Genomic DNA, 16,320 nt, shown 5'->3' with positions numbered 1-16,320 from the left:
GTGAATGCATGGGTCGTCCATCAGCTGTAAATACTCTTTTAGCAATGGTAAAAGTGAAAAATGAAAAAGAGTTGCAGGCTATAAGGGCATAGTAGTAGGAGGAAGTGGACCATCTATGAATAAGATAGCTTGGGGAAAGTGAAAAGGACTGTTTGCTAAACTTAGCAATCTTTCTTGGTTTCTGCCCTTTTCAACTTTCATTTATTTCTCAACAGAGAGATTAAAGCACACACAACTCAACACATATCACAATTCCAATTTAATTTAGTAAAAGGAAAGGTCCTATTTGCCCCCAACTTTGACAAAATGGTTCAAATTTCTGTTAGTTAATAGTTACGTCAAATGTGTCATGTTATTATAATATACTTTTCTTGACTAAGGATGGAAGCTTTGCGGCAAATGAACATTATTTTAACAAGGAAAAAGGGTCCAAAATTCCCCTTGAATTTTGAAGAAAAGGGCCGCAGTTTCTATGACAATAACATGTTTTTTCTACACTCAAAACTTTCAATTAAAATGTCTTTATTGCTCAAACAATGAACAATTGTCACCAATTATCGTGACAGTCCAAGTGGGATTTTAGTGGTTGAGGTTCGGTAGTCATACAACAGAGGTAAAATTGTTATAGAGAAAATTTAAAAAATGAAGATATATATAAAAGAGAATGTTTGAACGAGGTGGGCTTTATATATGTAAAATTTCCATGTTCTTTTTGCGAGTTCGTGGGGTGATTTGATGGTGAAGTAACAATTGTTCTCAAATTATTTATTTTTTTAAAAAAAGGGACTAAATTAAAGCGACAGTGAATACTAGTTGAGAAAAATGAAATCTTCATAATTTTGCAGTGAGGACCTTAACCGAGATACTCTCTCCACTTCATTTCGAAAAATTTAAAGACAAATTCGGTCATTTTCTCTTGTAAACAGGTTGAAAAGTTTTCATCACTAATAAGAGTATAATTGGACAATCTTGTAGTGATAAAGGTATATTTAACTCAATTATTAAAATAAGTAAATTTGAATTATTTCATAAAGTTCAAAATCAATCAGAGTTTAATTGAATCTCCTTTATTTGAAAACTTATATTGTACATATGAGATGCATGTCTGCATACCATCAAATGTGATATTTGTAGGTTTTAATTTAAATTATCTTTTCTAATTTCCTACTTTACTATTGATTTTGTGCACCATATCGTGAATTTAAATTATATAATATGATAGGGATACAGGGATTGTGACTTATGTGAAAATATGGAAGCAAGCAAACGAAAAATTAGTGAAAGGATAGGAACATTAAATGAAGAGAAGTATATAATATGTACTTAATTAATAAGGAAATAATAATTCCTACAAGGAATATAAAGAAGACAAAAATAGATCAAATCAAACGAATAAATCCAAGTGCACGTGGACTTGACCTCCCCACTCGTGTGGTCAATCATCAATCTACTGCCACCCTCCATTCCTTCTTATGATAGAGACCTTACCATTTTTTTAAATTATTTTTTCATTTTGCTGAAAGAGAAATCCAATATTCCAATTAATTAATTATATATTCTGTCAATCAATCTATTAAAACAAATAATAATAAGGAAGAGATGCTATCAATGTGTTGCTGGAAATCTAGAATCAATCATCCTTGTATAACTAATTAATAAAAACATAATTTCGCCTTCACTTTTTGGCATCATCTCTTGCTTGGATTAAGCTAATCACTCATCATAAAACACAAAAGTGAAAACAAAACTTATATATTTCTTGGACGAAACGCTTAAAAATATTAATTTGAAAAATATAGCATGAATTAAGTTGAACTGCTCAATATTTTGATTTTATCAAGAATTTATGAAAATTGTTTATAATTAATGATGTCAAACTGTTTATATGTGAGAAACTGCATGTGCTTACTCCGTTGGGACAAGTTATCGTATGTGCTTCTTCGAAAATATTCGAGCACTGTTTTCCATTAAAAATGTGTTTGGATATTTGTTATTTTTAAAAAATATATTTTTCATTTTAGAAAATTCAGAAAGAAGAATTTCACAACTGTTTGTACAAGTAAAATCATTAATTACATGTTTTTTATTAAATTATTTAAAATAATAACTTAGACCTCATCTTGAATTGTTCTCATTTTGTTCCTTTTTGGGTTTAGGGCTCACAACATTAACTGGGCGAAATTAGCGACGCAGAAAAGGTGATCCCTGATTAAGATGTTTGACAAAAAGCATGTCATAAACCAACGAGGTAGAGCGTGTACAGTATACACTGTGCATTGTTGCATTAAAAGACAAATTTACCCAAATCTCAAATGACCAAAAACCCGTTGGTTAGTTAAGTCATTAGACAAAACAAACAACGATATGTCGTCTCATAATTAAGGAAGAGTTTCAAAGGTATAGAAAATGCGCAAATCTTACTCTTATTTATTTGAGTTAGAATTGTTATTCTTGATATACCCCGATTCAAGAAAGTTACGTAACATAACTTCGAAATAAATTTTGAAATTTTTGAGGCGATATTTGTTATAACTTTTAATTTGGAAGTAGTAATTTTGGAATTGCATATATTGGGGTAAAAATTTTATACCATAGTTCTACATGGGATAACAATACTTGTATTACGTACTACTACATAAAAGAAATAATAAATTGATAGATTTGTAATTTTCCCCAAGCTTTTCTTCCATTTTTCTTTTAAAGAAAAACCAAGGTTAAAACAAGAAATAAAAATGTATTTCAATTTATCAATTTAACTCAAAACATATTAAATTACACTGCATATGCCCATTTTCATATAATAAACCAAACATCTATCAATAAAATAAATTCACAAAATAATTATATTATTATTTTATTTAATCTTGTATTATAATTTTAAAATAATTTATTTCCAACTAAATAACCCTTTAAAAAAAAGAAGGGAGAATAAGAATAAGATGAGATAGCTGTACAGGATGGAAAGCGTAGTAGGAATTCAAATATTGATGACCTGGTCTTTACTAGGATATATCTAGAAACACCTTTCTCCATAATAATTGAAATCGATGATCACCATTGAAATATTTATTTTATAAATATATGTAAAGTATCTACGTATATTAACTTTATTAGGAATTTAACAAACGTAAGATAAAAAATGGTTTTTTAATAAATAAATTCACCTAGTGTGTAAATAATTTATCATTAGTCATCTGTCACTCTGCATATCGTAATTTGGGACTTCAACCCCCCCCATCTCTCCGAATGCTTAATACTTAATATTTAGAGTGTGGATAATTTAAAGTAGGTGCTCAATATTAAAAATAATGAGCTGAGATTAGTTTGACTATGATACCATGTCATAAAAATAAATTTTAAACCTTATTCAATTTTGAAAAACTATCTTACGAGAAAAGGACTGCTTAAAATTCATATAATTATGAGATCAATGATTGCATTTGTCCCATCAATATGGGACTCCAACAAGAATTGTTCAGGGCTGTATTTCTAAGAATTCACCATTCTTAAAAGGATGAAGAAGTTGAATTGAACTTAGCTCTTGAATTGATTGGAGTCTATTTGCACTAGTTTTGAACCAAAAATTATATCTTCAAGCGAGGTAGATTATTATATTATTTTTTAATTTACTCATTCAGTTAACGCGAAGTATAGAAAAAATTGAGCACAAACAAATAATTCTAGGTTTTTTGGATTAACCTAGATTAGTCAGATTATTTAAATTAGTATCACCTATTTAATTAAAGTATCACATATATTTTTTTTATAAGAAGAAATATTTCTAACCAAAAAACTTGCGCGCAACAAGAGCCTAATAAATGAAAAAAATTAGATTCTTTTTAACCCCCCAAAATTAATACTTTTAAAGATGATTGAAGTCCAATAATTGAAGAAAGGTAAATTTAAATCGTTATTATGAATATACAGGTTAGAGATACTTTTTGAGGTTTTCAATATTTAGAAGTTTCACTACTCAAATAGTTATGTTTTTTATCATTAGACTTTTGGTTGGAACAAAAATACATAATGCAATAATTGACAAGTCCAAATAATGGTAGGGAGAGAATGAAATTGGAAGGATATGTATGTGGGGGGTATGGGAAGCAAGTGAGTGAAGCAAAAAGCACAAACGAACAAAAGATGAGCCCCTCCCCGTGCGTGCAACTCTGGACTTCCAATCAATGCACAATAAATACATCACTCCTTTAATGAAATGAGCACGACATATACCTATCGAATTAAAGTTTAAAATTTATAAATTTTTTTAATTTAATATTATTCTAAATGTAATAATTAAATTTATAAGTAACTATTTTTTTAATTTTAATAAAAAATATTAAATTAACATGAATCTGTATTCAAACTTCTAGATCAGCTAGACATTAATTCTTTTCCTCAACAGTCGAACATCCAAAAATAAAATAAAAAAGAATCCACCCGTGCGGAGGGTCCTCTCTCTCTCTCTAACAAATGAACCTTTTGCAGGGCTAATGAATGCCATCTTTTTTTATGCCTTTCTTTTTCTCTGCACTTTTAATTTCTATCCTTCACACATCCCTATCTTCTCTTAATATTAGGCCCCCTTCTCTCTATTAATACTACTACTCTTTTGCTTATCAATTTTTAGACTTGTTTCCTTTTTTTCCCTCTTATCCTCTGTCGGCAATTAATTATTTCTTTTTCCTTTTATTATTGGCCGACACGCAGCCAATTTGACAGCAAATTAAATTGGAAGTAAAATTGAGATATGTTGGCTCAGCTCAGTCTGGATAATGCCTAGAAGCAATTCCTTCAAAAATCCAAATGTTTGAGTATTTTAATAATGATTGTTGTAGTCAGCACAAAAAAAAAGAATAACTTATTATTGACCTCTTAGTACCATGTCTTACTATATTGGAATTCATGTCTGAAAAATATTATTTACACATATTTAGTTTTAACAAATAGAATTTAAATATAATATACTTCTATCTTTATGAGATTAAAAATTTATTTTTAATAAACTCTCGATTCAAAAAATGTGAAATCAACATATTTAGTTGTGAGAATAAATAAATAAACTGAACAAACTACTTGCTTTGTGAATCTACAAAACGCTGTTGTCACTACAAGAAAAGAAAAAGGAAGGGAAATAAATTAAAACAAACAAAGGGGGCAGGAAATCAACGGGAAGGAATAAGAGGTTTTTTCTCCGTGCCGTTTTTGTCGAATAACGACGCTGACACTGCATGACAAAAACTAACAAACACAAGAAGCAAACTCTGATTAAAATTTGACTTTTATTAAAAAGATAAGTGATTAAAAGTCGTGTCAAGTGAAATTAAATACTCTCATACTTAACAAAATTAAATTAAATATTATCACTGTTACAAGAAAAAAGTTGCAAAAGTAATTATCAGGTTTGATACGTATTTGTTATTTGTTTTAAATGAATTTAAGCTTTGTATGTTAGAATTCCTCTAAAATTTTACAAAGTCAATGGAATTCAAAGTTCAACAATTAATTTGAATTTCTTACCAGACCAAAAAAAATTATTTTGTAGAAAGCAAATAAGAGAGATAAAGATAGAATTTTAACAAACAAAAACCATTTCTCATAAAAGAATCTTTTAAATTCAAAAACAATAAAACCGTTTTACATGAAAAATAAAATTATTATATTAAAACTACATATTTACTTTCACCCAAAAATTCAAAACAAATATTTTTATATTATATCAATACATTTATTTTGTAGAAAGCAAATAAAAGAGACAAAGATAGAATTTTAACAAACAAAAACCTTTTCTTATGAAAGAATCTTTTAAATTCAAAAACAATAAAACCGTTTTACATGAAAAATAAAAATATACTATTAAAACTCCATATTTAATTTCACCCAAAAATTCAAAACAAATATTTTTATATCATATCAATACAAACATATTATACACTGATTATATACGGCATATGTATACACATTGATAGCGTTACTAGGTGAAATAATTTTCACTTTTTTGGGGGGTGGGTGGTTGTAGGGGGGTTGGGGTTGGGGGAGATCCCATCATATTGTCAAATCCCTATCCAAGGATCTCTCTAAAGATCTATACTTTTCTTCAAGTCCCCATCCCAATCGGCCTTTTCTGCCACACCAAGACAATCCATCAATTTTCTAGCACAAAGTCAAAAAAAATTTAGAGTAATTCTAGCTAGAAGATCAACATTGCCTGAAAAATAAAAATTTCATTTCACAAATTTGCATAAAATCTGTGTCCTTTTCCAATCCATAATAATAATTATTAATAATAATATATCCCACCTACTGATTAGACTAGTCGTTCATCTTCATGTTCATGTACGTTCGTGTGTACGGTCTCTCACGTCCTATCTACATTAGTATAAAGTACGTATTATTTTCATATGTTTTGTATGGCTTATTAGCTTCATGTTCCATTGGATAGCAAATCTCCACGTACACTTGCAATTAATAAATGGTTCATTTGCTTTTTGCAACACTAATGACGTGTAACAATCGATTTTAACCATTTAATGGAACATAATGAAACGATAATGACATGTAACAGATAAATTACAAAGTTGTTTCCACAAATGGTGCCACTTTTAGCTGTAAGAAAACCAAAGATTGAATCCAAGGAACTAGCAAGTTTGTTCTAGTTTTATTAATTCTATACTCAAGCCTTGATGCACACTCATCATCCACCGTACGCATTTATTTGAAGTACTAACATTAGACTACGAATGTCCGATGTTACGTTTATGAGTTTTGAATATTGTCGTTTAAATAACCTATAGCTCGTCTAAGTTATAAGATTTGCGATTATATATCTGATGAATTTTCTAATATAAATGCAAGGTCTAAGTAAAAACTACTAATTTTGGATACCTAATGATCTAGCCCCGCTTCTGTAATTGATAGAATACGACGTTCAAGGAAAAAAAGAAAGAACCTTGAAATTTATAATCATAGATATATCATGAGATTAATGGGGTTTTAAAAGCATTTCACGAAAATATTTTTCATATTTTTCTTAATACAAAATATTTTCCTGCAAAATAAGTGATTCCTTTAATTAAAAAATAAATGTTGTTTAAGAGGTAAATATTTGTTATCTCAATATTCGCATAGAATTTAGGCAAATATTAAGGTGATTAAAAAGTGGGGGTGGGCTGGTGGGTGGGAGGGGGGTAGAAAGGGGTGTGTGTTGGGACGGTGAGGGTTATGGGTTGAGGTGCTAAGGTGTAGTATTGGATATGGAATACTCCTTCCGTCCTAATTTAGTGTATTAGTACCATTTTTTAGTATATTCTAAAAAAAATGTCTTTTTTTATATTTCGTCAATTTTATAATTCAAATATTCTACGTAAGTTGAAGTCCACAAAATTTAAAGAACAATACACACATCTTAAATTTAAAATTATAAGATTTAAAAATCTCCTTTATATATTTTTTTAATTTTTTTTATGCCCAATCGAATGAAGGAAGAAGGTAATACAATTTATAAGACTTATTTTTTCTACCATTAACATAAAAAATATTTTTTTGATTTACAAGGAACTATGTTCGTAAAGAAAGGTAATACTTCTACGTTCACTGATTGAAAAAACGGACCAAGGAATAAGGATAGTGGGTAGCTAGGTCTCTAAGTTTGTTAAGAGTCAAAATGTCAAATGTATTACAAGTAGAATTGAGATACCCCTACCCTATAAGTAGATCAAAGGTGTAGGTAGAATCTCTATTTCACAAATTTAACAAGAACTTCTTTTAACTTGTCTTAGTTACTGGGTTTATAATTGCATATTTAATATTTTTTAAAAAATATTACAGTAGTATACGGTCTAAATTACAGCGTGGGTTCGTTCGGACCTGTAGTTAATAACATAATTATAATCCAGCTCCACTTCTATTTGATGGAATACACGTTTAAAAAAGAAAGACGTTTAAAATTTATGATCGTAAATAAGTCATGAGATTTTTACGATTCATCAATGGTGTGTTTGGCACGACGGAAAATATTTTTTAATTTTAAAATTATTTTCAATCAATATAAATGATTTTTTTAAATAAAAAAATTGATGTTTAAATTATATTTTTTTTAGTCCATGTCCTAGCTTTTCGGTTGAAATTGTTATTTATTTCTATTTAGTTGGCTTTATTTCATTCAACTTTAGAGCTATTCATATAGCTCAGTATGTTCAAATCACGTTGGTATTGTTCTCTTCTTTATTATTTTTATTATGACCTATTTGTTATTGTATTTATTTCGCATACATGATTAATTGAACACATCTTGTTACCTTCACAAGGTAGGAAATAAGGGTGCCTACACATCTTCTTCCCCAAATTTTATTTGTGGAATTACACTTAATGTGTTTTTATTGTTGTTGGTTTGAGTCACAATGTATAATTTAGACAAATATGATGATGTGGCGAGTAGCTAGGGACTTTGGAGTGTTTTATTTTTGGAGGGGTGGTGGTGGTGGAGGGTGAGGCATAGGGGTAGGGGTTGGAGTGCTCTTTTTAAGTTTGTTAAGAGTCAAATGTATTACCACTCCTAGTACAAGCAGATTTGAGATACCCCCACCCTAACCTAAAGGTGTAGGATGAGAAAATTGGTTTCCAAAAATCAAATTGATGATCCAACAATCCAAACGCACGTGTGCTGCATAAATCAGTCAAAGATAAAAGAAAGATTCATCGAGCAATGTGACAAAACATTCAACACATAGGTAACTGGATTTGACATAAAATACACAAAGTGCAATGCCTTCTATTGCTAGCCTCGTCAGCTTCTAACTCGTTTTCCTTTTAACTATTCATAAATAATAATATTCCAAATGTGAATAATATATCTTACAATAATACTCCTCTAATTTTTATTTTTTCTTCTTTCTAGTGGTTTTATTGAAGATGAAATGTGGAGCATTTTCCTACACATAAGAAGCAATAGTAATTATTTGTAAATCATTGCAATATATCGGACATCCTTAAATGTTTGATAATGGTGGTTTAGATTTGACACAAACGTGTGCATAAAGTATATATATTTTCCAATATATATATATAATGGTCAGAATCTGTCTTCTTTGATGTGATTAGAGTTGTGGAATTTTATCTCCTCATCTATAAGCATCCAATCTAATCATTTTTAGCGAATTATAACATAATTGCTTTGTCTCCACAGTGAAATGTCCAAAAAGATAAGATTATTATCAAAATCATCATAAAATCAGTAAGGGGTCGTTTTCTTTCTCGTTACAATTATGCTAATATTAATAATGTATAAGAATTAGTTATGTAGATATTAATAATATATGAAAGAGTGTAGTAATTGACATATTAGTATTGCATCTTATAATACTTAAAAGCTACCAAACATGATGTCAATTATGCTACCTTTAATACATAAATAATAATATTTCTAACGAGCAAACAAATGACCTGTAAATTTATTTGGGAAAACAGTGCACAAAAGTTCCAACGTTGCAAGAAATTAGTCTTTGTATGAATTCCAAGTACAGAGATTCAGACGACTACTACAGGATTCAGTCTAGGAATTTCAAACTTGCAGTTAGGATTGAACTGAAAAAAATTTAAACTCCTTAGCCCCACCATTCTCTGTGTGTGTGTGTCCACTTATATTCACATGGTAACCAAACAATGTGTCCTTTAGTGACTTAAGTAATTCCTTAGGGGCAGCAGATCTATTTGATGAACATAATTAAATACATGTGAACCACTTAGTCTTGAAATGCCTTTAATTTATTTACATTTTCTTTTACCCTCCAATAGGGTGGTGTGCATGTGCTACTTCGCTTAACACAACGTATAAAATTTTCATTAGTTAAAGTCCTTTTCATATTTCAAAAATATATACGTATACACATCAATACCCTAATGATTAAGGAAATAAAACAGATCATTCTTTTAAGTACTGCTGCTGAGTGCTGAATAGTTAGTTTTGTTTTCATCCGGTTTAACAATACACATGACCTCAAAAGGGATAAAAACAAAAAATTATTGACAGCCAAATTCTTGCTTTATTAAACAAATGGCTAATAAACAAAAAGGAATCGGTGATCAAATTTTTTAAAAATAAAATTGGAGGCCCTTCAGATCTTGACTAGCCATTTATAAGTCGTTTGCATGAAATACAAGTAGCACTAAAAGTTACTCTGCAGTAAAAGACATTGCCATTTATGAAGTTTTTGTTACCCGAGGCTCACAGTGACCTTTTTCCTTTGTAGAGCGTGGGGTTTTGACGTATTAGGCTTACCTCCCCCATCACAACTCTCTCTATATTTCTTTTTTTCTTTTTTTCCGATTTATCTATTCAAAAAATCACTAGTCTAATTAATCAAAATTTGTATTATTCAATATTTGGACTAGCTTATATTCGTGTAACATAAGTTCATTTAAGAAACGGTGGCGAAATTAAATTTTTTATTAAAAGTATTCAAGAATTTTAATATAGATTAATTTATATATTTTATACAATTTTTTATATATAATATAATATTTTGATGAATGATGTTCAATTAATCACCATTTTACATATGAGCAACTGCTGAGGAGATGTTTTTTAGACTTACAGATTAATCAGACTTTAAATCATTTGATTAAGAACGGCGGAATAAACCATCCAACCACAACCTTAGTGGTCCCTTGGTCCTTTTAAAGACGAAATACCCATCTCCTCCTCATCTATGAGAGTCTATATAAACAGAGCACACGCTTGGCCAGCTATTATGACTTAAAGGTCTCTCTGTGAAGTAATAAAGGAAGGAAGTCCATACCATTTAGACTACTCTGTCTGTGAGGTGGTTGGAGCTTCTTGTGGATTTTAAGTTGCATCAATGGCCTTCTTCTTAGTTTTTCTTGCTTCCTTTTTTGGCCTATGCATCTTTTGTGCTGCTTTATTAAGATGGAACCAAGTCCAGTATAACAACAAAAACTTGCCCCCTGGTACTATGGGTTGGCCACTTTTTGGTGAAACTACTGAGTTTCTTAAACTTGGCCCAAGTTTCATGAAAAGCCAAAGAGCCAGGTAAAATCAACTCATAAGTCATTACATCCTTTTGCTCCCCGTTGTTCAATCATTTGATAGCACTATGTAACTCTAATTTTGATTAAAATTTTATTGTGTACCAGATTTGGGAGTTTTTTCAAATCACACATACTTGGTTGTCCAACAATAGTTTCAATGGATCCAGAGTTGAATAGATATATATTGGTGAATGAAGCAAAAGGACTGGTCCCAGGATACCCACAATCTATGCTAGACATTTTAGGAAAATGTAATATTGCAGCTGTCAATGGTTCAGCTCACAAGTACATGAGGGGTGCATTGTTATCTCTAATTAGCCCTACAATGATCAGAGATCAACTTTTGCCCAAAATTGATGAGTTCATGAGATCCCACTTGACCAATTGGGATAACAAAGTCATTGACATTCAAGAAAAAACCAATAAGGTCAGTCAGTCCGTAACTCTTAATAAATTTATTTGACAAAAAAAACAAAGTATCTGTTTTTTACTCTGTTCTAATCTGAGTTTTCCTATAGATGGCATTTCTATCATCATTGAAACAAATTGCTGGGATTGAATCTAGCTCTTTAGCTCAAGAATTCATGCCCGAATTCTTCAAGTTAGTACTAGGCACACTTTCACTACCTATCAACCTTCCCAACACCAACTACCATCGCGGATTTCAGGTAAAATTTCGCGATACTATCAGTGTAATTTAACATGTTATACACGCTTTCATAGCGTATCTAAATAGTTAAGATAAATGTCTTTCAGGCAAGGAAAATAATTGTGAACCTACTAAGAACACTCATAGAAGAAAGAAGAGCTTCAAAGCAAATTCAACACGATATGCTTGGTTACCTGATGAATGAAGAAGCAAATAGATTCAAATTAACAGATGATGAGATGATTGATTTAATCATAACTATTTTGTACTCTGGATATGAAACTGTTTCCACTACTTCTATGATGGCTGTCAAATATCTTCATGATCATCCAAAAGTTCTTGAAGAACTTAGAGTAAGGCCACAACTAAACAGCAATTAATTAAACTACATTACTGTTTTAATTTTTCTTAATTTATAACCTTGATTTTTGTATTTCTGCAGAAAGAACACATGGCAATTAGAGAAAAGAAAAAACCTGAGGATCCTATCGATTACAATGATTACAAGTCAATGCGGTTCACACGAGCTGTAAGTGTCTATATATGTTGTATCTTTTAAAAACAACAGGTCAGTGAAAGATAACCGAAAATTTAAATTAGACAATCTTATATAACACGTTAAATTACATCGATAGATTAAAAAAAATTGTTACATTTTAGTGTATATAAGATAAATCATTAATTGAGATGGAACAGTTTGTCAACTGATGAATGGTCAGCAAATTGAATCAATATATATATTTTTGCTTTTGCAGGTGATTTTAGAGACCTCCAGGTTAGCAACAATAGTAAATGGGGTTCTGAGAAAAACAACTCAAGATATGGAAATAAATGGTAAGTATTATATGGGGAAAATCACATGCATATTATGTTTCAAGTTTTTATACGTCGTCCATATATAAAAAACCTCCACGATCATTACATACCAGCTTCCTTAAAAGTAAAATAATCTATTTATTATAACAAGTAAAAATGATCTAATGGTATGATAGATATTCCTTTATATTTACGGTACATATAACTTAAATTCATTATATATTTGTTATGTTTTGAGTGATTTGCTGAAATTATGAGTGTCAGTGCGGGTACAATATTCTTCTCATTTAGACTCATTAAAATCTTTAAAATAATAATAGATGTATATAGTATATGATCATCTTTTGTGTTATGGACCCTCTAATACCACGATCCACATGGCACACCTACCATTCCAGCCTATACAGTTTCCCTTCCTGACCCATGTGTCGTCTCTAAACTTTTTGGGAAAGTACAATTCCCTAATATTATTTTCTATCATTAAAAAAAAAGGCCGACTTGTGCGATTTTTTGATTGTATCATTAAAAAAGCAATTTAAATCATAACTTTGAACATTTTTTTTCTTTTAAGTAGATGCTTTAAAGTCTGTCTTGAAAAGAAATATTTGTATAGTTGGTCTTATTATTAATTTTTTTATGTGTATTTTTTTAGGATACATCATTCCTAAAGGATGGAGAATATACGTATACACGAGGGAGTTGAATTACGATCCAAGGCTTTATCCTGATCCATATACATTCAATCCTTGGAGATGGATGGTTAGTGTTGTTGAATTACGCGCACCCAAACAAATTATGCTTAATTTAATTTTTTAAATCGGAGTTAACAAATAATTACGCTCCTAATTATAGGATAAGAGCCTGGAACACCAAAATTCATTCTTGGTATTTGGAGGTGGTACTAGACAATGTCCTGGAAAGGAACTTGGTGTAGCAGAAATTTCTACATTTCTTCATTACTTCGTAACAAAATACAGGTAACTAACAAATAGATTATATACTTTAACATATATAAATTTTATAGCGTATCGATATGTTACTAAATGTTGTTGTGTTATGCTTTATGCAGATGGGAAGAAGTAGGAGGAGATAAACTGATGAAGTTTCCAAGAGTTGAAGCACCAAATGGTCTACGGATTAGAGTTTCAACTAACTAACTATCAAATCATGAATGTACAGAGAAAAAAAGTTCAAAAAAAAGAGAGATTTGTAGGATGCAAAGCTAAGAGTAACATGGGATGTACAACTTAATATTCCCACTAACATAATGACGAATTAAACACAATTTTTTTTGTAGAGGTGATCAATCTTGTACACTGTCAATTACTTCTACGCAATTGTCATAAAGGAAAAAAAGGCAATAAATGAATAAAACGAAATCATTAAAGAACCAACGCAAAAAAATGTCGATTAGAAAGTGAAAGACCATTAGATTAAGGAAAAATTACTTGATTGAGTGCTTTTTAAAAATTAATTATTGATTTTAGCGATATTTTTTATTTATTACTATTTGTAGCAATATTATGATAAATCTATACTTGTATTAAAAGTGAATTATGCATACAATATAAATGTATTATAAGTAAGTGTTTTAAAATATATATTATGTTTGTGTAGTAAGAAACTAACATAATGTATTATAAGTCTATTAAAATATGTGATAAATGTATTATCCATCTATAAAACTTGTATTATATATGTTTTATAAATAGTTCTCTGCAATATGTATTATAAATGTATTAGAAGTGTTCAGTGAAATTATTTTTTTATTGCTATAAATGTTAAATATTTTCTTAATATTGTATATTTATGTAAGTTTTCCTTAGATTAATGTTGACCGGCCCACACATATTCGAAGCCCATTAACAAAGGGCCCAAGGGCTTCAAATTTTTAGTAGTGACTAAAAATTAGCAGAAGTGGCCCAAGGGTCAAAGTTATTAAAGGGCTCCAAATTTTTAGTAGTGAATTTTATTTATTTAAAATAATATTGAAGATTTTCCTAAAAAAAGGTACAAAATTTATATAAAAAATAAATAAAGAAAAACTATCTAATAAACAACTTAAATTTTCAGATTAATAAATAATATTTTTACTACAACATCCAAGATAATGTATGACAAGTAAATGGCTAGCATTCTTTTAATTAGAATAATTTATTTATTTTATAAATAATAATATTACTATTTTAAATTCCTAAATGCTTTATATCTTTCGGGAGTACTACCTTCAAACGTAGAGTCTAGTCTAGTAAAAATAAAATAAGTAATTTTATTCAGACATTCTTAATATTAACAATAAATTGATAATAAACCTATTTTTATTTTATTACTCCAGAAAAACAAATTAGAAAATCATTCTAGCGATTATTTACTTTATATTATAATTAGTAATTTAAGCCTACTTTTAAGGGATAAATTAAGACCCACCAACTTGCCAAACTTCCACATTTAGGTCAATTTAAAATAAATATATCTTACTTATCTATATTATATATTGAATATATAGTGTATAATTGATGAATAACCACTATATACTTATTGTTAATGAGTTCACCTCCTCCATATATATATAAATATAGTATTACAATTTTTTTATAGAATTTGTACAATAGTCTTTTTAAACTTATGATCCTAAATGATATTTTATCATTTTGAGATTTTTTTATAACTAATATATCAAAATTAATGATACATTATTTTTTAGAATTGTTCACCCCTCATGTTATTTATACCATATTTTTTAAAAAATAAAAGGTTGAACTTATTGATTTTGTTGGATGAAGGATGAAGTAGAGAAATAACTTTTGTGCTCTTCCAATTAGTCAAAATTAGGATATGTGGCTCTTTAGGTACTGGATACTCCTTCAATACTAGAGAATAATGGGGTCATCAACATCCCATTAGAAACAAAACTTTCGTTATTGTCTGTGGATATTGAGTTGAGCATATATAGTGAAGTTAAGAAATACACTCCACACATTCGGACTCAAATATTATGACTTCCATGGTGTCTACTTTTTGATCTTCATCCTCCACGATGGGCATTTTGAATTTTTTGGGCTGATTCGCGAGAAAATAAATAATTTTCATAGATTGAAAAGAAAAAGAATTATCTATTTGTTAGAGAAATATGTACAATTGTTTTTTTTTCTTCAAATTATTCAATAAACTCAATTTTCCGGAATTCAAGCTAACCACAAATATAGGATTCTTTTTTTTTTCTCAATTAAAAGTAGCTTGCTACAAAATATATGGCAATACTTTTTTATGGCTTAACAAAATTTTGCTGTTCTTTCGGACTTGGCTGGATATATATATTTTTTCACTAATTTTTAATGTTGATTGTGTTATGAGATTTTTATAAATTAATGGAACTGCTCAACCACCTTTCCTTAATCTCAACACTTGGCTTAAAAACTTTAAACTTTACGTATCTCTTTGAAAATGTATACCCCAAGCTTTAACTTTTTAATTATTATTTTTCGTTTCACATTTATTTGTTCATAATAAATTTTTGTATATATCTTAAGAAATAATTAATTGAGTATATTTTTTATTATGATATCTTTCTTTTTTTAAAATTAAGCAGGCCTTTATTGAAAAACAAGAAGGAACCAAAAACAAGAATCTGGTCCCAAAAAAGGAAAGCACCTAAACCAATTAATTATGATATCCATATTAATTAGGTATAGTTTTAGTGGACTTGAAAAATGATTTGAAAATAAATGGTTAATGATAAGGATACAACAACAACAATCCAGTAAAATCTCACAACGTGGGGTATGGAGAGGGTAAAGTGTACGCAGACTTTA

At 29.4% G+C, this 16,320-nt stretch overlaps 1 protein-coding gene across 1 annotated transcript; it reads left to right on the top strand.

The window, feature by feature from the left end:
* The first annotated feature begins 10,738 nt into the window (after window positions 1-10,738).
* LOC129875118 (cytochrome P450 85A1) lies at window positions 10,739-13,841 on the top strand. Its single transcript, XM_055950548.1, has 9 exons — window positions 10,739-11,044; window positions 11,149-11,470; window positions 11,562-11,711; window positions 11,800-12,045; window positions 12,135-12,221; window positions 12,448-12,526; window positions 13,161-13,267; window positions 13,361-13,485; window positions 13,578-13,841. The coding sequence occupies exons 1-9, from the start codon at window positions 10,854-10,856 to the stop codon at window positions 13,663-13,665; spliced, it is 1,395 nt and encodes a 464-aa protein (XP_055806523.1). The 5' UTR covers window positions 10,739-10,853; the 3' UTR covers window positions 13,666-13,841.
* The last annotated feature ends 2,479 nt before the right edge of the window (window positions 13,842-16,320 follow it).

This window comes from Solanum dulcamara, chromosome 11 (genome assembly GCF_947179165.1).
Source record: "Solanum dulcamara chromosome 11, daSolDulc1.2, whole genome shotgun sequence".
In the NCBI taxonomy this organism is placed as follows: Eukaryota; Viridiplantae; Streptophyta; class Magnoliopsida; order Solanales; family Solanaceae; genus Solanum; species Solanum dulcamara.
Note: the sequence above shows the minus strand (reverse complement) of the source record. Positions and strands in the feature narration are given on the sequence as shown.